Consider the following 22902-nt stretch of genomic DNA (forward strand, 5'->3'; position numbering starts at 1 on the left):
AAGTAAAATAAAATAAAATAAAATAAAATAATAAAATCTGCAAAGACCACGCATCACTTCATCCATAGGAAAACCCGGGACCGTTAAAGGCACGAAATGCTGCGTGGGAGAAGAGGAAGCCTGAGATTCATTCTGACAAACTGAATCATAGTATGAGGCTTGTAGGCATTTGGCTGCATTCCTAACAACAGCCAAGACACCTGGGGTACGATGCAGGAATCTAACTTCCAGGTGTTTCCACGTCTGCCTCCCCAATTCTGCAAACACAGATCACTATTCAGAAACAAATGGGGCCCCACTGCACCACTGGAGTGCACTTTTTTTTTTTTTATTTCTGAGACAGAGAGAGACAGAGCATGAGCAGGGGAGGGGCAGAGAGAGAGGGAGACACAGAATCCGAAGCAGGCTCCAGGCTCCGAGCTGTCAGCACAGAGCCTGACGCGGGGCTTGAACTCACAAACCACGAGATCACGACCTGAGCCGAAGTCGGATGCTCAACCGACTGAGCCACCCAGGCGCCCCACGGAGCTAGTATTCTAAAGAGCCTGGGCTTCACGATGCCTCACTGAGCACCTGCCATCAGGGACGCTGTCTCTCTGTGTACCAGGTGTCCCTCTGGCAGCCACTGTAACTTTTGAGGTATTCACAGTGTACTTGGTGATGTGCTAACCAGCAGGGCTAACAAAGAGGAAGGCACAGTCTTCGTCCACTGTTCTTAAAAGTTGCAAAATGCTGACCAAAAGGCAACGAGTCCTCTGGTTTTAGCAGCTTACATCATTTTGAAAGATTTTTTTTCCCTTTTCTGTTTTTATTCCCTAACGTGAGTGCTAAAGCACTGGGCTTTTCAAACATTTCTACTTTTATTTTCTAAATAGCCACCCGGGGCACAAACACTCATGGTGATCAGAAGTCTCGGAAATCAAGAATTGCCACATTCGCTTCATCACTCACTGATTGATTGATTCATTCATTGATTCATTCATTCACAGAGCGCTTACTGTGTTTCAGTCACATGAATACAAGCTCTTACGTGATTTAAGACCCCTTTATTCTTGCCCCCCAAACACCCATGGCTGGAATTACTGGTATTGTGTCTTCCTCACACCCTCTGTGCTGGGTCCCTTCTCCTCAATTCATCAAGTATTCACTGAGCACTTATAACTCATGTACCCGTCACAGAGGAAGTGACCAAAGCCTGTCAGAAGTAGATAAGACCCATCCACAATGAAGTATGTAGTTCCCGACAGGAGAGTGTGGGATTCAGAGCTCAGATGACTGATTCAGGCAAATGTCACAAACATCTGAGGAATGAGATGGCTGGTCAAGAGGAGCTTCCTTTGTACCTTTCGTGGTATGAATGCTGTTCCCTCCGATGGAATGCCCTTCTTCCTTTCTCTGCTAACAGATCCTTCTGCAAGGCAAATCCACTCTGTCTAGGAAACCAGCCTTGATCTTTTGGCAACGTCATGGCTTTTTTTTTTTTTTTTTACATCTTACCAATTCTCTTATTACCATGCTTTATTTTGTTTCACACTGTATACCAGAATAGACCTCATACTTTAATACGCGTATATTCATTCAATCCCATGAAGGACGTGAGATGCCTTGTGAACTCAACTACCGATAGACACGCGAACCAAACCACTGATCAAAAACCAATTAGGAGTCAGTACTGAGGCAATTAAAACTATTGATGGAAAACCAAGGTCACGCGAAAGAATGAGGCAGCCATTTTGACCACATTTGACCGCAAGCTTGGCCAAGATATTGTAGCCATGCTTCCAGTATGGCTTTGAGCTTCCTGGCAGCCAAATTAAAAAGTCGTGTGGGAACATAATCCTTGTTTTCACAGAGAAGGTTCACAAGGAAGCATTGTTTTTCTCAATTCTGCATCCCACACGCAGGATCCCCGGACTTGACACTCAGGGTCCACTGAGGCTATAGAGGGGACCATGGGACTATCTTTCTGATATAATTGCAGCATTGTGTTTCACCAGCCCGTTTTCTTGTGACATCCTTTATGAACAGAATGAATTACACGAGAGAACGGCTCCATGCAGACAGAGAACATGCGCCCAGCGGGGGTCTTTGCTGGTCTGGCTTATGGTAAAGTCAAGATTTTGAGTTGTTAGAGTGACAGAGGGCTCACATGGCTGTCACGTGATTCTTCCCACATATGACATCTCCAAGCTGGGCTTTGAAAGCAAACGAATACCAAGTGATAGAAGACTGTACTCACTGACCAAGTGCAGAGGGTAAACCTATTATGCTTTCGTCTTCTTAGAGGTCATAATTTCTGAGCCTGTCTATCCTATTAGATTGTGAGTTGGTGAATATGTCTTTCGTATTCTTCATCACCAGACAAAGTAGCGAGCTCGGGGCCTGTGTGCAGGGGTCAGTTAATGTGCATTTATTGAGTTCATGGTCATCCAGATTTAGTTAGCAGGAATCACAGGATCACAGGGGTTGGCGGTCCAAGACTCTTGATGATCTTAGTTGAACTTTGTATTAGGGTTCTTCAGAGAAACAGAACCAATCTCTCTCTCTCTCTCTCTGTCTCTCTGTCTCTGTCTCTCTCCCTCTCTCTCTCTCTCCCTCTCTCTGTCTCTTTCTCTCCCTCACCACTTTTTTATTCTTATGAGGAATTAGCCCATGTGATTATGGAGGCTGAGAAGTCCCACAGTCCACCATCTGTTGTCTGCAAACTGGGACCCCAGGAGAGCCAATGGTGTAGATTTTAGTCTGAGTCTTAAAGCATGAAAGCCAGAGACCTGAAGGCCCGAGATCAATGCCCCAGCTCAAAAGTCAGGCAAAGGGAGCAAATCCTCTCTTCCTTCCTCCACCTTTTTGTTCCATTTGGGTCCTTATGGGTTAGTTGGTGTCACCCACCCCCACAGGGGAGGGCAGGCTACGAGTTTACTCAGTCTTCTAATTCAAATGCTGATTTCTTTTGGAAACACCCTTACAGACACACCCAGAAATAATGTTTAACCAAATGTCTGGACGTCTCGTGATTCAGTCAGGTTGGCACATAAAACTATCATAAACATCTCCCTTTAAACATGGGAACATGGAGCCCTAGCTAGAAGCAAAGCAACTCTCTCAGGAACACTTGTGCAGGTGGGTAAGACCAGAGCCGCCACCCAGGCCTGTGCTCACGTATACCTACAGAAGTTGTTGGTAAGACCTCAAGCCTTCATTTTACTTCGTCATGCCACGAACCACTCCCACGGATCGCTCCCGCTGTGTCTACCTTATGGAGCGTGTTTCTATACGCTTCTACTTAAATTGCGTCTGTGCAACCAAGTCAAGCAAGCAGACGACCAAACCAGTTAAACCTTAACTCCTAAAGTCCAAGTTAATTATCGTCCTAAACTATGAGCTGGGTAGCGATTGAGGCAACTGCCCTTGGGTTATATGTGTGACCGAAATCATAAATACAGAAATGGTGACGGCTCCTGTGTATCGAGTGCACACTGTTGTCAGGCACCGGGCTGTCCACTTTGTCTGTAAGGTATTATCTCATTTAAGCCTCACAAAGCACCCTATGGTGTAGGTAGTATTTGTTGTTCTCACGTTACAGATAAAGAAACTAAAGCTGGGGAAGCCAAGATCATTGCTCAGGGTGTCTCAGCCAATAATTTGGAGAGCCAGGATTCTCATCCAGTTCTGTCTGATCCCAGAGGCTGAGTTCTCCTTTCCATGCTACACTATCAAAATTATCCAGGGAAGAACACAAAGCCATGCCATGGTAGGATGTGTTGGTTAAGTTGCTGCAGAAATTCTAAAATGGGCTTTTCAAAGGGGACTAAGTAAAGAAGGAAAGACTGGAGATGTTCACAACAGTCTACTGTGTTGCTCAGCATGTAACCTGTCTGACTCCACAATGGCATTGAAAATGGCTTAGATTTGGGGCGCCTGGGTGGCTCAGTCGGTTGAGCGTCCGACTTCAGCTCAGGTCATGGTCTTGCAGTTCGTGGGTTCGAGCCTGGGGCGGGCTCTGTGCTGACAGGTCAGAGCCTGGAGCCTGCTTCGGATTCTGTGTCTCCCCTTCTCTCTGCCCCTCCCATGCTCATGCTCTCTCTCTGTTTCTCAATAATAAATAACAAATTTAGAAAAAAAATAAAAGAAAATGGCTTAAACCTAGCGTGAGTGGCTGGCTGGACGTATAATGAATTAGAAAAAAATTTTTAAGATAGATGATTTTGGTTTGGTTTATTCTGTGTTTAAGTTACCCGTGGGACACCAGTGAGGCAGTATGGGGGTAGAGCTTAGGGTGGAGAGTCATCTGTCGGGGGTTACCACACCTGTGTTCTAATCTCTGCCATTTTGTAGCTTTGAGATCTGGAAAGTCACTTAATCTTGGCTTTCCTTGGCCTGCAGGTACACCCAAATACAGATGATAGTGATGCTTACTATATACACACACACACACACACACACACACACACACACATATACATGCCATATATATATGACGCTGTATGGATTAAATGAGACAACACATGTGAAGTGCATACACAGTGCCTAGGATATAGTAGGCCTCAAAAAATTACAGCTTTCCTTTTCATAGTTGGCTCAGGCATTTGGGAGAAGTTTCTAGACTCGAGATAGATCTGCAGATATAAGCATGTGGTGTCGTTTGAATTGTGCCCCCACAGAAAAGCTATGTTAAAGCCCTAACTCCCAGGGCCTTAGGACATTACCTTATTTGGAAGTAGAGTATTTTTAGGTTGAATCAAGTCAAGATGAGGTCATGAGGGTGGGTCTAATAAAATGACTTACGTCCTTATTAAAAGGGGAAATTTGGACCCAGACGCACAAAGGAGAGATGATGTGAAGGCACGTAGGGAGAAGCCCTGTGAAAATGGAGGCAGAGATTGGAGTGGTACAGCTGTCAGCCAGGGAATACCACGCATGGCTGACTGACCACCACCAAAAGCCAAAAGAGACAGGGGAAGGATTCTACCCAGAGCCCAGAGGAAGCCGGTCCTACTGACACCTTGATCTCAGACTGCTAGCCTCCACAGCTCTAAGATAATACATTTCTGTTGTTTTAAGCCACTTAGTTTATGGTTCTATGTTACAGCAACGCTTGGTAACTAATATGGAGTGCATGTTGTAGTTAGAACATGGGAGGGGCGCCTAGGTGGCTCAGTTGGTTAAGTGTGTGACTTTGCCTCAGGTCATGATCTCCTGGTTCGTGAGTTCGAGCCCTACATCGGGCTCTGTGTTGACAGCTCAGAGCCTGGAACCTGCTTCGGATTCTATGTCTCCCTCTCTCTCTGCCCCACCCCTGCTCACGCTCTGCCTCGTTCTCAAAAATAAATATTAAAAAAAAAAAAAGAGGAACATGGGAGTAGATAGGAAGTCCAGGGGAGTGCCCATAGGGAGTGAGAACCAGAGACAAAACTCTGGGGACACCAACATCTAAAAGATGGGCAAAGAAAGAAAACCCAAGCAGGAAGAAACTTTTAAGTGGAACAGGCATTGCCTTTCTAAAACACGATGAGCATAAGCTGTGTAACCATGGAATGACCAAGGAGAGGCAACAAGGGAGGAAATGAAGTAAAACAAAATCCCCAAAACTAGATAAACCATGATAAACCACTCCAGAAGAGTTGAGAATGACTCCACGCAGTGAAATATTTTGGTGCGTCAGAATGCCAAACATATGTTTAGAGGCCAGCAAAACTGATTTAATCATGTGTTTTTGAATAAAAGACCTAATGAAATTATGTCTTCTCAAGCCGACTAAGGATAGGCACATTTTCTTACAGTGTTTGAATTGTAGGGTATTACATGATTAATATGTACGATCAATTTTTTGACAATTGGTTACGTAAAACATGAATGGAATAGATCATAGCATGAGCTAGGGTGATGGGTGCATTGGAAATGGAAACGTTTAAAGTAAATCGGTAAAAAATAGGCCAAGAGGACTGGTGGTCCTGGTAAAATATTGAGCTTAAGAGGAGCTAAAGATGTTCCTCTGGCCCAGCACCTGGAAATGCAGATTGGAATCAGACACCCTTGGATACGCATAGCTGAACTGGGAAGAAAGTGCGTGAGCTCCTGAGGGACTAAAAACAAAGAGGGAGCTGAGAACAGAGTACTCCACCCTCCCGTTGTCACCAACTTGTCACAAGTGGCATGGGTGGGGGTGGGATACCAATGTCTACACCGCAGAGATTTGGGTTTTAAAGAGCCAGAAGATGAGGTCTTGGGCTGCACAAAGCAGAGAGTTGGATCCCTTCTCTCCCTATGCACACACACACCAAACTGTGTTTTCCAGCAACCCCAGGCTGAGGAATTAAGCAATGAAAAGTGGTCATGGACTAATGATAACCTCAGACACCTGGCGGAAGTACCCGTGAACTCTTCCTGGAAAGACATGTCTTCAGTCCAAAATTTACAGAATTCCTGCAGAAGAACATGTGTTGAAGATGACTCTGTAACTCCAAATTACAAAAAGAGGAAGAAACAATCTACCTAGACCAAGATTCAGCAGAGACCACGGACCCTCAAGGACGTTAGATAATTCAAGTATGGGATTGAGAATATAAAGTAAGTAGATTTTAAAGTGGTTAAATACACAAAAGAAGGAACCCAAAAGAGGTTATGGAAAAGACGTTATGGAAAAGAACAGATGATTTTGAAGAAGCATGAAGACTCCTAGAAACACAAAAAAAGGATTCCAAGGTATCAGAAACTCAGTAGAAGGGTTAAGCAGCTGACCTGAAAAAGCCAAAGAGTGAATTAACGAAAGCAGACTTGCAGTTGTTTTCAGAGCCCATCACAGTGATGAAGAGAGGGGACATAGGAGAGAAGGTCAAGGGCAGGGAAGGGGCTCATGAGAATGTGCTGTGCAGATCTAATAGACATTCCAGCAAGGAGGGAATAAAAAGAACAGAAGATATGAAATATTTGAAGAGATAAAAGTAGCTATCTTCTGGGCTCTTCACTTTTTCTTTTTTTCTGCCATAAACTCGCTTAGTAGTTTGGTGAAGCCAACGGGTCCTTTAAAATCATGACTTTAAAATAAGCTTAAGAGGAATATGTTGAAAACTACATTAAGAGTGCATTCTGATTCATTATGTAAATTGAGGGGGAAATAAAGATACTTTCAAACAAAGGGTCAGAGTATGTTGCTAACTGACCCTCACTTCAGGAAATAACAAAAGATTTAATAAACAAAGAAAATGGATCCTGGATGAAAGAGTGAGATAAGAAGAAAATGGGAGCAATGAAACTGGTTAATATAAGAATAGATCTAAAGAGAAATGGCTGTAAAATGATAACAGCCTTCTAAGTAGGCAGTACAACAACAGGGTAGGATGAAAACATTGGGCAACATCATCATATAAGATTAGGGATGGATGATGAGAGTTCGAGACTTCTAAATTCCTTGCTTTCTTTGGGAAAAGGATGTATTTGGTGATTAAATTTAGATTTTGTTTAAAGATTCACAAGTAAAGAAATAAAACTAGAATGTTAAGCAGCCAAACCAAAAGAGAAAGGATGATAGCCAATTTGACAATAAATTATATTTAAAAAATTTAAATAAAAAATAAATAAAAAACACTGCAAAGTCAGTTAAGTGCTCTTTATAAAAACATCTAACACAAAGAAAGAATGACAGCAGACAGATGGAATAAAATGTGCTAGCCAAATTCTAAGCAAAACACACATGACAAACGTGGAAATAGAAAGCAGAAAGCATTATTGGAGATAATTGAGGGTTAATACATAATCAAAAAAGGTTACGTTCATGAAAACCATATAACAGTGATGAACTTGTATGTACATAATAACGTAGGCTCCAAATACATAAAGAACTGCAAGGAGAAAAAGATCCACTTTTGGTGAGAGATTTCAATTTGCCTTTTGCAGCAGTTGATCGATCAATGACATAAAAATTAGGTATATGTTACCAATTTTGACCCAATGGTTATTTATAGAAACCTACATGTAACAATTAGAGAATATACATTCTTTGTAAACTCTCCAGGGATATTTGTAGAAATTGACCATACACTATAGGCCACCAAAAAAGAACGACTGGAATAAAAGAATAAAAGAAAATTGGTGTCATATAGACCTCATTCGCTGGCTAATTCACTAATTTAAAACAAAAAATTAGAAATCAATAGCTATCAAAACGGTGACTGAACCTCATCTATGAATTAGGAAATTAAAAGGCTCAGAAACAGCCTCGGGTGTAGGCTTTTTGTGTTCAAATTTCAACCTGTGATACAGTGAAGGCCGAAGGGAGGCCAGTTCTATTGAGCCTGCTTTGTAAATGTAAAGCCTCCCCCTACAAGGAAACGAAATGTTAAGTCTTATTTTTGCAGGCTTCTGAGTGTCTCGGACAGCAGACTGGCAGACTTGCCCAGGGCTGGGTTTTATAAACAAAGATTTCATAGGGTTGTGATATGGCTTGGAGATACATTTTATGTTTTTGTTCCTTTTTTTTTTTTTTTTTTAGTCTGAAAGCCAATATCTTACGCTGATATTGTTCAAGAAAAATGTCACTCGGGGCTTATATTTTCACCAGTTTGACTCTTGCTTAACCTTACTTTTATTCATTCCTCTGGCAGGGGGTGGGGGGGCTGAAACAGGATGTTTGCCTGCATGAGGTATTCTGTTTCACAAACTGATTTAAATATCTACTTAATATTTTCCTGGCAGCCTGGAACTCTACTAGGTCAGAAAACAGTTTCAGGGAAATGTAAAAATAAGTTCAGCCCTCCACCCACGCACTGCTCGCCACTCCCCCCGCCCCAGCAGTAATTTAAAGGGTGCAACTCCTGACCTCCCTTGGACTATGGGGGCTTACCATTTTGATGTCCGTGAAATGTGGGCTGGTGACACAGATGTTTTCAAAACAATTGGACTGGAGGCTGAAAACCAAACAACTTATCTTCAGTGGTTCATAATTCATCTGACAGAAAGCACCTCCAAAAGCTTCTCAAAATAAAGCGATAAATCAGACCTCTGCGTTTAAAGGAAGAGGCTGCTCCTGCGATAATAGATTGTTTATTTCATCTCCGCAGAGTTTACGATGCGAAATCCAACGTGTGGATGCATTCTTTCTCCGCAGTATGTTACTGTTGGCAGAGTGCTTTCACATTCATTATCTCCTTTACTTTTCTACTCCCCTGACATTTCACTTAATTACCCACAGAAGAAGGAAATGATTTCCAGAGAGGTTAACGTTTACATCTAGTAGATGGTTGAATCGGAACCCCCCAAGAGCCTTTTATTTGACCACCAAGTTTGGGGTACTCGATGTGATTATGATTCGATGCCTCAGACGTTTTCAGTGGCTCGGAAATTCCTGGACCATCAAGTCCAGCCTTCTTAGCAAGACGTTTAAGGCTCCCTGTGATCGGACCCCCAACGTTCATATCCATCCTCCTCCATTTGTGTGTGCCCTCTGAAACCCTCCGCTGTAGCCACCCCTGGTTTCTCCCTTCTCTCTCAGCACCTCTGGTGTTTCATGCCTCTGCAGCTATGAAGCCGGGCTTACGCTGCTCTCCTAAATTAAAGGGCTTCTCTTCTCTGTCACCTTAATTCTGTCAAATCCTTTTCATTAACCCAGGCTCAAGCCAAGCCCTTCTGGTGAAAAGTTTATGTTTTTCCTTGGCGTCTCTTTCTCCTGGCCGCCTCTGAACCCATACTCGTGTGTAGCAAATGCTCAGTAACTCTTAGGTGAGTTTACTTAATCTTAGTCCTTGTCCTATGGGAGTCATGCCTTAGGTCCTTGGATTCTGCGTGTTGTTTTATGGAAGAGGAAAAGCAGGCTCCATCATGAGGTTAGGTGATGGGTTCTGAGCCTGGCTGCTCTCTGGAGGTGGACGGTGTGAGATGGCACACCTAAACATGGGCAAAGGCGATACCTTGGCTGGGGTTCATTCTCTGGCCCCCTCCCCTTTCTCCTTCACATGCATAGTGGGGAATCGGAGAAGGAGGTAAGGTCTCTTGAATCTCGTGGGACCTCGTGAGCCTCCTTCAGTGACGGCAGGGTGGGACAGAAGAAGAAAACTTTGCTGACATACCATGAACCATGGAGGATACCCAAGAGACGCTACTGGGCTCTCTATGGCGTCGAAGGGTGAGCTGGGACCCAACACATTGACTTGAACTCTCCAAAACGCGACCTACTGCTGTAGCATCCATGCTGGGCCGGGGTAGCTGGGGTGGGTGGGGCTCACTGGGGCGCTGTCATTGGTGCAGGGAGTGGGCTTGCAGTCTTGACGTCACCTCCCTACCCAGAGGGTCGTGACAAGCGCTTACCCCTCAAGAGCATTGAGGACAGATGGCCAAAGCAGGTGGTGAGTGTAGGTAAGGGGACAAGAAGGGGCTGGTCCTGCAGGCAGTGGGTGGTGTTTGGGCACAGGCATGGGGCGTGTGTGGCTGTAGGAAGACAGAATGGGGAATGGTTGAGAATAACACCTCTGAAGACATCGGGACCCAGCGAACTAAGTGTCCTGTGCTTCGTGTTGAGGAGATTGGCCTTGTCCCTTGGAAAGGGTTCTCTGTTATGACACCTCCAGAGTAGGTCTGGAATAATGGCGCCCCAAGGATAGGTCAGAAAGGAACATCCTCATTTATTCTATCAGATGACCATATTTGGTTTTTCACGTTCTTCGCTTATAAACGTATAAGACAGGGACGTGGAGATCCATTCTCAAAAAGATACGGGAGTAACGCAAGTTTGGATATCTTTATTCTTTTCAAATGAAAAAGATACCCATTCACCAACTGTAGAAGAAAGGGAGATTAAAATCTTACACCGTTGAAAGTTTTATAAAAACACCTTAACAAATATGCATATATGTAAATCCTTTGTAAGATCTTGTTTTGATTTTGAAACAGAGCAGAATACGTCTTTATAAGCACCTTTTTAACCTAAGTACTACATGTTTATTGGAGAAATAAGAGAAAATGCAGTTTGGTGAAAGAGAAAACAAATCTAAAAATCCCCATCACTTGTTCTCCAGAGATGGCAGTTGACATCTTTCTGCATAGCTCTCCCAAATTCTTTCCATGAATGTATTTACATTTCTTCACAAAGTATAATTGTGCTTCAATAATGTTTTCAGACTTTTCAATTTAATTCACTTTGAGCACGTTTTCATATCGATATATTCTGCGGTATCATTTTCGTTTTCAAACATCACAGAAACATCCCTAAATGTACTGCAACTTAACTCGTTTTCTTTCGGTTGGACATTTAGGGTGTTTCCAATGTTATGCTATTATAAACAACACTACAAAGAACATCCTTGAAAATAAATCATTGCGCACATCCTCTATTATTTCCTTATGATAAATTTCTAGAAGTGGAATTTTTTAGTTCAGAGACGATGCACACAGTTTTTTAAGGACATCTCAAACGTATCGCCGAATTGTTCATTGCAAAGGCGGTAGCAATTTATAGTCACGCCAGCGGTAGAAGAAAACAGCCGTTTCACCAACCAAAAGTGAGAACGTTGGAAATAAGAACAATACAGGTCAAAGAATTGGTCTCTGGGGTCTCGCCCGTGAGTCCCTGAAAGGAAAGTTGAATAAGCTGGGCTTAGCGAGGGAAACCAATCTCTGTGGCGAGGGACCACAGAGAAACGAGACTTCTCTTTTTTGGCTGTCTTCCTAAGGTGTCATTTCACTATTTTAACATGAACCCAGGGACTTGCAGGAAGATACTTATATATCATTTTTTAAATATCTGGTTATACCATTAAGAGAAGAAAATGCATTCCCAGAATGAACTGATTTCTAGGAAGTAGCTACTCCCCCCACCCCCCCACCCAAATAGTCCCTCTGGGTTGTTAAAAGCAGAACATGACAAAATAAAAACCCAAAGGGTGGGACAGCAGATGGCAGGACCTTCCGTATGAGTGTCTGCGACTGTCCTCTGCACAGAACCGAGGGGGATGAGGGCTTGAGTTGCGGATCATTAAATGCGATCCAGCTCTGCATAATGAGGAATTATGACAGGGCCATGAGAAAAAAGAAGACGAAGGAAGACCTTCTATAAAAGCAGTCTGGGGTTTTGGCCATTTTTATCCCTGAAGGTAAAACCCTGACCCGGTGGCGACGAGCCATCTGAACTTTCCTGGTGGACAAAGTTACCCTTCTGTGTACGCACTCAGTTTTCGCAGACGACGGAAGCGGTCCCGTGTGTTTGGGTTACAGAGGAAGGTACACACCTTCCTGTCCTTTCAGGTTTTGTAGGCGATGCTCTCGTTGACACAGAGCTCTCCTTGGTTTTCAGATTCTGTGCGCTGATTGCTGGTTGAGAGCGTGAGTGTTACAAAACTGGTTGAGATCCGATAGCAGCCGGAAAAACTGAGCATGTACATGCCCCACGACCCAGCAATTCCACATCTAGGTGCCCCCTTTAGGCCGGCCCTTCCCACACTTAACCTGTACTCGGATCATCTCGAGAACTGGTGGAAATGTAGGTGGGGAGGGGCGCCCGAGACTCTGCTCCACACTTGGAGCGGCGAGGCCCCTGGGGGTGATGGTCTGAACCTCGGCTGCGCTTAAGAATTACCTAGGGAGCTTTTAACAGTTCCGATGCCCAGGCTGCCCTCCGGCAGGATGAAGTTAGAATCTCCGTGGGCGAGACCAGGCTCGGGCCCCCATCTCCGTGTGATTCCAATGTAGAGCCAGGGCTGTGGACCAGTGCCGATTCCTTCACGTGTGCGGGGTGGGCACGGGCGCTCGGGTGTTCACGAGAAGTGAATTGTGTCCACGCCTGTGAGGGGGCCCGAGAGCTGCTTAGTTGACACGATTGAATACTCCCACGTGGATTAACTTGGACACATCTTGAAAATACACTGGTGGGTGCCCAGAGCAAATCAGATACCGTTCACGTGAACTTTAAAAGCACAAACCGCACCGGAGGCCTGGGTGGCTCGGTGGGTTGAGCGTCCGACCTCGGCTCGGGTCATGATCTCACAGTCCGTGGGTTCGAGCCCCGTGTGGGGCTCTGTGCTGATGGCTCAGAGCCTGGAGCCTGCTTCGGATTCTGTGTCTCCCTCTCTCTCTCTGCCGCTCCCCTGCTGGAGCTCTGTCTCTCTCTCTTTCTCCAAAATTATAAATAAACATTAAAATAAAAATTAAAAAAAAAAAATAAAAGCACAACCAACACACATGGTTGATAGGGTAAAAGTATTCAAGTATACGTAGGGATGATGGGCACCAAGCTCAGAATGGTGGTTGCTTCACGGGTGTTGAGGCAGGGGAAGCTAGGAGGTGGATTCCATTGGATTTGAAGTCATTTCTTTCAATTAAAAAAAGATACGAGGGCCACCTGTTGGGCGTTCAACTCTTGGTTTCTGCTCATGTCATGGTTTGTGAGTTCAAGCCCAGAATTGGAGCCTGGAACCTGCTTGGGATTCTCTCCCTCCCTCTCTCTCTGCCCCTCCCCTGCTCATGCTCTCTCTCTCTCTCTCTCTCTCTCTCTCTCTCTCAATAAGTGAATAAGCTTGGGGCGCCTGGGTGGCTCAGTGGGTTAAGTGTCCGACTTCATCTCAGGTCATGATCTTGTGGTCTGTGAGTTCAAGCCCTGCATCGGGCTCTGTGTTGACAGCTCAGAGCCTGGAGCCTGCTTCTGATTCTGTGTCTCCCTCTCTCTCTCTCCCTCTCTCTGCCACTCCCCTGCTCATGATCTCTCTCTCTCTCAAATATAAATAAAGATTAAAAAATTTTTTTAAAAAATTAAGTGAAGAAAAGAAATGAAATATTAGGGTGTGGATGGGAGGAGGGTGGGGGAGACAGAAGGAGGGAGAGACAAAAAATAGAAAGCAGAGAGGAAGCGGGCGAGAGGGAGGAAGCTCTGATGGTAGGATTGTCTGGAAGCCTCTCACTGTTACTGCTGTTTACTTCTGTAAACTTAAAACCTCTTCCAAGGGCACACACCATGCCCGACTCTTGAGTAGCCTGAAACGTTAGTAAGACCGAAGTTCTAAAGCTATTAGCTACGAAGTGATTCCAAAGGATGACTTATCCCTACACCAGATTCTCACTCATTATGACCAGAGCATCGCAGCACGCCTGACCTCTAAGGGCCTGTCCACAGAACCAAGGTCAAGGCTCTCGTTTTACATGTAAAAACAGATGCGGGAAGGGGATACAGTCTCTGGGGGTTGCAGTGAGTTGAGGGACCCTGGGATTCGAACTCTGGGCTCCTGCTCCCTGCCTGGGTGTCTCCCATGTGCAAGTATTTTTTTCTTAAGTTTGTTTATTTATTTTGAGAGAGAGAGAGAGAGAGAGAAAGTTTGCATGCAAGTGGGAAGGGGCAGAGAGAGGGAGAGGAAGAGAAAATCCGCCAGTGCAGAGCCCGATGTGGGGCTCGAACTCACAAACTGCAAGATCATGACCCAAGGAGCAGTCAGACGCTTCACTGACTGAGCCACCCAGGTGCCCCTCCTACCTGCCGGTATTCGGGTGCCCTAAATATCCCTCTGCCCAGGCTGTTTGTGTGGGGTGCTCCTGGCTGTATTTCCACTGGGGATAATACAGTGGCCGTCCCACTGGCTGCGCCCTCTGGGACTCTACCCAGGTCCCCTCCCATATGTGGCAGTGGAGTGAGATGGCACTGCCTGCCTGAGGTGGGGTGTTTGTGTGCCGTAGCTGTGCGGTGAGAAGGTCCCCCAGCCAGTCCCCTACTCCTGCAGGTGCCTGATAGGTGCAAAATCAAACTCTCTGCAGGAAAAGCAGGAAACCAACCGCTCTGTCTTGGAAATACCAACCCAGGGGCGCCGGGGGGCCCAGTCGGTTAAGCGTCCGACTTCAGCTCAGGTCACGATCTCACAGTCTGTGACTTCGAGCCCCGCGTCGAGCACTGTGCTGACAGCTCAGAGCCTGGAGCCCGCTTCGGATTCTGTGTCTCCCTCTCATTCTCTCTCTGCCTCTCCCCTGCTCATGCTCTCTCTCTGTCTCTCAAAAATAAATAAACTTAAAAAAATATTTTTTTTAATGAAATACCAACCCATATGGGGTGCCCGGTGGCTCATTTTGGTTAAGCACCGACTTAGGCTCAGGTCGTGAGTTTGAGCCCCCTGTGTCGGGCTCTGTGCTGACAGCTCAGAGCCTGGAGCCTGCTTCAGATTCTGTCTCTGTCTCTCTTTGCCCCACCCCTGTTTTGCTCGTGCTCTCTCTCTCCCTGTCTCTCAAAAATAAACATTAAGAAAAACAATAATAAAAAAAAGAAACACCAGCCCACGGGAGGCACTAGGGTTTTCGTTCACCTACGCTTGACTTCCAGTTTTGCGGTCAGTATTTTTCAGTATTTTGTACGAATGCTTTTTTGCGTGACGGACGGTGATGAGCATCTTCCTGATTTGTGTTCTGAGCTCTCGATGCCAACAGTTCCCTAAGGAAAGAAAATTTCCATGATTTTTTCATTTGTAAATAAATAAATAAAAATGAAACTAAGTGACAAAAATGAATAATAAAAAAGCCTGGTGCCTACGTGAAACTTCAGATGATCTGAGCCACGAGGGGCCAGTGGTGTTCCAGAACGATTCACTTTAAAGGCAGCGATTTCTGGGCGTGACTCAGATGGCTTTTTTTTGTTGTTTTTTTTGTTTGTTTTTTTGTTTTTGTCTTTCCCCCAAGACACTTGCTTCTGACAGGGCATCGCGCCTGTTTGGAAGCCTGTCTTCTAGAACAGCGGGGAAGGGGCCCCTCCGGGAAGCCGTGGCTGGCGGGGGCCCTGCCTGGGATGTGGCTCTGCCCTGGGAATGCGTCTTCGGGAGCCGACTAGCCGATTGCTTCTGTCCCAACCCCTTTCAGATCCGACACTGTGGAGTACGGACCACGTCCGGCAGTGGCTGGAGTGGGCAGTGAAAGAGTATGGCCTTCCGGACGTCGACATCTTGCTGTTCCAGAACATCGACGGGAAGGAGCTGTGCAAGATGACCAAGGACGACTTCCAGAGGCTCACCCCGAGCTACAACGCTGACATCCTTCTCTCCCACCTGCACTACCTCAGAGAGAGTAAGAGGGTCGGGACGGAGCTCACTGGGGTGCGGGTTCTTGCCAACCCGAGCTGAGGGGGTCCAGTCCAGTCTGTGACAGCTTCTTCCCGCCCTAACCCAGTTCTCACTTAGGATCTGGGAGAACCAAATGCTTACGAGGCCACGATCTAGGTACACGTGTGACAAGCGGTCAAGCGCTTTTCCCAGAAGCCGGAGGGGTCACACGAGGCTTCAGCTGCCTCCCCCCGGGTCACCTCCACCAAGAGGATCACATGGCAGAGGGGAGCAGAGCTTCCTCTGGTCACACATTATTGAGTCCCCGTGGTGTCCCACACTAAAAAAGGCCCCCGATGGGAATTACGGGGCTCATCCTCCCTAAAGCTAAACCAAGCCCCCTCCCGGTCCCACCTGAGCACAGAGTGAGAGAAGTTTCCAGGTCGTATCATGACATGTGGCTTCACCTGACAGAGTGGGAATGGCATATTGGCGATTGGAGGCATGAACTCACCCGGTTTGCTGTATGGTTTAATTTTTCAGACATCAAGCATGGTTGGCAGGAGAGGGAAATAGCGCAGCAGGGGGCTGGGTGTGGACTCCGGTGTAAATGCTTTGCCTGGCATCCCGATCACTTGTTCCCCGAATTAAATATGGGCCCACCTAGGTTTTAACACGCTAACCAGCCGCAGGGCCATGGAGAGATTTCCAAGCCGCTCAGGAAAGTAGGGTGGGGGTGGGGAGGTGTTCTTCTTCTTTCTTTCTTTCTTCTTCTTCTTCTTCTTTTTTTTTTTAAGGAGGGTAATTCTCTCTCTCTCTCTCTCTCTCTCTCTCTCTTTTTTCATTTTGATGTCGCTTTTGTTTTGTTTTGTAGCTCCTCTTCCACATTTGACTTCAGATGATGTTGATAAAGCCTTACAAAACTCTCCACGGTTAATGCATGCTAGAAACACAGGTAATGCTGGGCCTGCCCCTTCCCCACAGGACACGCGCCAAGCCTTGTCCACAGATTGCACGCTTTCAAGGTGGATGGCGGGCCGGTCAGGGCATCAGGAAGGCAGAACAGAAGGGATGCTCCAGGGGTTCTTGATATGCAGGAGGCTCTTGCTGAAGTACCAGAGCCGGCCGGCAGGGGGCGCCCATTTTGGTTTCTGAGCACTCCCCACCCCCTGGACCATCAAAGGACTTCTTTCGACCAGGAGAGGCGCAGAATTAGCCCTTAGCCCTTGCCTTACCTCTCTTTTGCTGGATTACAATCTGCCGCTGTGCTGACTGCAGAAACTAAAAGCATGTTCGATATAAAGGGGGCCCTTGGGGTTCTTTTTATTTCTTTTTTATTCGCAAAGAAACGTGTACTAGGACAATCAGGAGTTTTGTTTTTTCCTTTTAGGAAAAGTCTTAGGCCATTTGACTCATCCTGACTTTAATCTTCTTGCACAGACTCTGGACGTTTGCAAAGGGCAGGAGGAAAGAAAGCTCATTCGTCACTTTTTGGGAGCTTGGGGCTGAAAGGGAGACTGTGTTGTATTTTGGAGGATATGAAATCGGTTACTAACCCAATCCCTGCTATCCCGTCTTTAACCACAGATTCTGCATTTTATCTGTTTATTTATGGCCTGAGTCTAGTCGAGTTGAACAGGATGCTTCATCCCCGCTAACCTTCCCATTCCCCTCATGGTCGAGGCTGGCTTTCTGCGGATGAACGTGTCCGCGGCTGGCATCCGCCGTCTCCCTCCTGATAGAGACAGCTGCCGAAGCCTGGCCACAGGCTGCTCACCCCACTGTGTCAGCCGGCAGGGCCCTTCTGCCACCACTCAGGCCGGGCCGGGAACCATCAAGGCTTGGGTAACCCCATCGTCGGCAAAGAAGCCGATTCGTGGCCAGCCTCACACAGAAGTACAGCCGTGTCCCCAAAATGCGTAACGTGAGCGAGTCCCGGTTTGGGTATTACAGTGAGATAGATGGCTCCTTTATCTTGGTCCTCCAGATTCAGGACATTGTGCTTTTCATTGAAAGTGAAAAAAAAAAAAAGCTTGGAGTCAGTCATATGCTTTTTCACTGTAGGTTACACACGTCAGCCTACTAATGACCTTGTGGCCAGAAAATAACAAATAACTTAGGCCGAGTGATTTCCCCCTCTTAAGAACCCCCTTGAGCGACACATTTTCTGATCATTTCACGGTTGTTTAGAAAATTTATAACAGTGAGTGAAAGTTTCGAGAACGCTCTGCTTTTGTTACTAGTGTTACTGTTAAACGTAGAAACAATCGAAGAACGGGAGGACCGATTCCAAATGGACTGAAATGCAGAGGGGGATTTTTTTTTTTCCTGCTCACAACACGGGCAGTGGATTGAGGCAGAGAAGGGGAAACATGCATTTGAAGAGAAATGTGGATTTATTTTTAATAAGATCCATACATTCTTTGGCAAAAAAAAATATTTGTAATTCTTTGGGACTGTTTTCCAAGGGCTCTGTAAAATGTTTCTGTGGATTTTTATGCAACTTATAATGGAAAATACGCACCATAGAATTTTTTTTTTTTTATAAAGTGAGATGGTTGGGGGTGATAGGGGACACACAGATGCGCTTCAGCAAGAAGCCATACCATCAAAACACGGGACACTTTCTGACAAATGGGACGCAGTATAGCCTGACATCTATTTCCATAGTCGGAATCAGTTTCTGTCCCCGTTTGCTTATCCCTTCCCCCCTCCCCACCCACCCCCTGGGAGTCCCAGATGGCCGGCTCCAGGGGGTCTCCTCCCTTTGGTGTCACAGGGCAAAGTTGATTTGGTTGCAGGAGATCAACAGCCACAACAAAAGACCTTCACATGTTTTGTCTTTCCTTTTGTCTGCAGGGGGTGCAGCTTTTATTTTCCCAAATACTTCAGTATATCCTGAGGCCACGCAAAGAATTACAACTAGGCCAGGTACGAAAAACACCCCTGTGTGATCTGTCCCTGCAGAGACATCCTGGGATGTCCCGTGAGATCCGTGACCTAAGTCACCAGAGTCAGAGGGCGCGGATCCTGGGTCTGAAGGGAGTCCTGAGCAGTCTTGTTCTGCCCCTGTGAATCTGGAGCCCAGATTCCATCAGACCGTTTCATTCAGAGATCACACTTCAGGTCCCTGACCGCAGAATTCAAAGCAGATCGGCCCCCCTTAACTAGCTGCTCTGAAAGGCAGATGGGCAAAGTTGGCACCCTGGAAGCCTGGCGGAAAAGTATCCGCCCGCGCGCCAGGCGACAAAAGGATGCGCGTCCTCGGGGGAACACACGAAGCACGAGGCGTCCCCATAGTGTTAGTGATGGACTCTCGGCATGTCACGAGAGCCAGCGATTCAGAGCAGAAGCATGCCATAGGGGATATTTACATCGGACTCTTTACGTCTTTCCTGATTGCTCTAGGTAATTGATTTTCATGTCATTCGTGAAAGAATAAATATCACCAAGTGCTTACTAGTGACAAGCACAGTGTTACATTCTGGGCCAGACTTCAGAAAGCTTCCTGTCTGCAGAAGGCTGGCCTGTTCATTCCACGATGTCCACGGAGCGCCTCCTGGGCGTCAGCCGCGGAGGGGACGACGGAAACCAGCTCACAGGCACACATCCGGGCTTTGCCTGAAGTTCTAGATGTCGCGGTAGAGCCGCCTAGAGCCAGAGATAGACTCACACATAAGTGTCGGACCTCAAGGGCTGGCAACATAGAGCAGACACGCCCCTGAGACTCTAACCTGAAGGAGTAGAGGCATCGTCTTTGATGGCAGAGGCTGTAGGACCAGCCGCGGTTGCAAACGTACCTTCCGTGAGAGCGGGAAGGACGCTCTCCAGAGGAAGGGCCACCCGCCACAGGAGGATTAGATGTGTGCCAGGTGGGGAAGGAGGGGGAGGGCATTTCAGATCAGGAGCAGCGCGGCTCAGACCTCGGTCCCCTCCCCAGGACTTGCACCCATAACACGCCAGCCCGCCAGCTGAGGAAATGGCGGTTCAGGGTAGGGGGCTGGTTTTTCCATCGTCATTCATGCCTCTGGAGTCATGCGTTCCTAGACCCAAGCTGTCGCCCTTTGGCCTCTGTCCCACACCCAGACTACATAAGACTCCATTTGGATTGGCCCAGGGCATTAAGTTTGGCACGGTCGTTTCTTTCCAGTCCGGAGCTCAATAGCATGGGTGAAGAAGCTTCTCAGAGCTGTTGCCACCCTAACGCTGTCCTGTTACTGCCACAGAGCCTTGAGGTTGGCCATTCCCTCCTCTCTGACCTCAGAGGAAGGATTTGCGCCCCTCTCCCTGGGGAACACGGTGGAAAGGTTTAGCTAAAGTGCTTCGTTCCCTCTGTCATGGTGGAGACTTCACAGGCCATTTACTTGTGGATCAGATTCAGGGTCTAGAATGACCTGGACTGGGCCTGAAGAAAAACCCGCTGTTCACCTCTGATAAATGCATCCTTGGGAGAACATGGGGAAGTATAGGAAGACCACAACGGTTTTGTGAGCATTTAAAATCCATTTCCATCCATCCTTAAAAGAAGAAGAGCTTTCCGGGAAGCGGCGGGCCACGGTTTGTTTGCTTGCTTTTGCTGGTTTGTTTGTTTGAAGCTGCCTCATGGACGCGTCTCCCTGAGTCGCAAAATCCAGGGATTGTGAGCTGGGCTTGGGGTTTTGTCGAAAGGTCACGACGTTGACCAAATCCGTTGGTTACAGCCCAGTGGTCAGACCAGCTGGCTAGTCGCTTGCTAGTACTTAGAACAGGGGATCCTGGAACTCCTTTTTCTGTATTCGCATCTGGAGATACAGTAGATTTGGAAGATTCAGCTTTCCAGGTGTGTGTGGGGGGCGGGGGGCACGGGGAGTAGCTGGGAAGTGAAGGCTGGGACACGCCTCCGCGCTCTGGCCACGCTCTTCCTTGGGGCCGTGATTTGTGCGTGACCCGCAGGAGATCACACTTCCCTAGCTCCACCCCAGCAGAGTATGTTTCTGAGACTCAAGTCTGTAGCAAAAATACCTGTTTTGACGACCCCTCCTGTGACTGTCCAGGGAGATACAGATGCTCGTATATGCGCTATAAGGAAGTCGAATCAGGCTGAACACGCCAGAGCTCTTTGCTGAACTATCCAGGGGTTTGACCTTGGAGAGGAGAGTTGCTTCTCCGCTTAGGTGGACGCAGGGATGGACCTTGAAGGATGCACTTGTGAGTCGGAAAGCCCGTCGGGGTGCAGGTGGAAATCTGGCACTGGCCCTGGGGAAACAGGTGCTGCACGGCGGTTCCCAGACCGGCTGGGATCCAGCTGTGTTCCTGGGCTCGGAAGTGTCTGATGCCGGCAGAAGAGGTGGTGGCTGACTCCCCCCTGGGAAGAGGCCCTGGGGCCCTTGGGAATAGAGACCCGAGTTCCCGTTCCCCTGCACTCCTGGTTTGCTCCGCCATGACCTTCACGGCCGCTCCATTTCTGTAACCCCCCAGCCATGGGAACAGGGGGCTTCCTCCACCCACGCGTGCCCAGTCCCCTCCCCCATGCTTCCTGTCCCTCCCTGCCTCTTCTCTTTTCTGCCCTGTGTAACCCACCCCCGGGGCTGCTGACCCCAATCTCCCTTTTCCTTTCTTCCTCCTGGCCTTCCTTCCCAAATGGGTCACTTCTTCCGGGTCCCCCAACTGCTTACCCCATCAAGTCGCTGTGTCATTGCAATCTAACCCCACATTTGGCCGAGGCTGGTGACCTCCCAGACAACCACACGTGGGCATGTTACTGCTTTGTCCATGTCTCTCCCTTCTCTTCCCAGGCTGGCTTCTATTCGCTTTTCCCAAATGTTCCTGATTCAAAATGCACCCTCCCTCGTGATCTCTTTGTTGACTTAGCATTTAGATCCGTCTCTCTCCTACTCGTAAAAAGTGTTTGCACGTAGGCGTGTCATTTTACATTCTGTTTTTGATGATCACGATTTTAGGGTGCTTCATGTGTTTCTTGGGTTGCAAGTACCTTCCTTCCTTGCTGAACACGTGCCTTCGGGAGCCATGGCCCTTTGAGGTCTCAAGTGACATAAAAGACATAGGTCTGACCCACTGAGACTTGCAAGCTGGTTTTTGACCCCCTGCGGCATGTCAGGAGCAGTTTATATGAAAGCCGTGGTGGGCGCCAAGGGGGACATTGTGCAGCCCCGTCTCTCCTCCTCCACCATCACGCAGTCCCCAGAGCATCATGCACATCTAGGATGTTATCCAAAGACACTGGAGGCTTGAGCCGGCACGTGCAGCCTTAACTTTCACTTTTAAGCCAGTGCCCTTCAGGGGTTTCTCAGAATCTTGAACAACTCCTCCTTTGGCATTCACAACTGAGTGACATTTCGACGTCACCCGTCAAGGCAAGGCAGCAAATGCACGTTCTCCTCAGTCAGGCCCTGTGGAAAGTCTGCATCCCGGCTCACGGCTGGGAACGCACCCTCTGCTTTCCCTCTGGTTAGACCGTAACCACAGAGGTCTGCAAAGCCAGGAGAGAAAGCCGTGCACAACGCTCCCAGGTCTCCATGTCTTTGATGGGGGATCTTAGAAGACCGTAGGAAGGTCTGGAGGAATACAGGAGAGGGTGACTCAGCCACATCAGGGAGGACTCCCAAACTTCCTTCCGTTAAGTAGGTGTTTATCAGGTGGTTCTGGGCGGTAGCTCTTGGCCTTTCTCTTTGCATTAGCCTCTAGGTTCATGGACAGCAGGCAAATCTCATCTGTTCCTACCCAACCCAGCCAGGGCCCTTGCACACTGCGTTGCGGATGCCGCATAGATCCTGCGGAATGAAGATGAGCTCTCGCATGGTCCAAGTTCTGGTTCATTAAAAAATAAAGTGGGCGTGGGCATACTGTGAAGGCTAGAGGGCTGTTCCTCTGTAAGCGTGATGAACGCAGAATATAAAACTTGGTGAACTTCACC

General features: G+C 47.3%; 1 protein-coding gene across 6 annotated transcripts in view; it reads left to right on the forward strand.

Moving 5' to 3' along the window:
- The window catches only part of ERG (ETS transcription factor ERG), a 265741-nt gene that overhangs the window by 227415 nt on the left and 15424 nt on the right, over window positions 1-22902 (forward strand). For 3 of the 6 annotated variants that reach the window (XM_043593593.1, XM_043593592.1, XM_043593594.1), the window contains 3 exons: window positions 15811-16014; window positions 16864-16944; window positions 18849-18920. In XM_043593593.1, coding sequence (XP_043449528.1) covers window positions 15811-16014; window positions 16864-16944; window positions 18849-18920 — 357 coding nt within the window. The remainder of the gene's footprint in view (window positions 1-15810; window positions 16015-16863; window positions 16945-18848; window positions 18921-22902) is intronic. The other 3 variants (XM_043593595.1, XM_043593596.1, XM_043593597.1) reach the window with 3 other exon arrangements.

The sequence above is a fragment of the Prionailurus bengalensis genome, chromosome C2, assembly GCF_016509475.1.
Source record: "Prionailurus bengalensis isolate Pbe53 chromosome C2, Fcat_Pben_1.1_paternal_pri, whole genome shotgun sequence".
Taxonomy (NCBI): domain Eukaryota; kingdom Metazoa; phylum Chordata; class Mammalia; order Carnivora; family Felidae; genus Prionailurus; species Prionailurus bengalensis.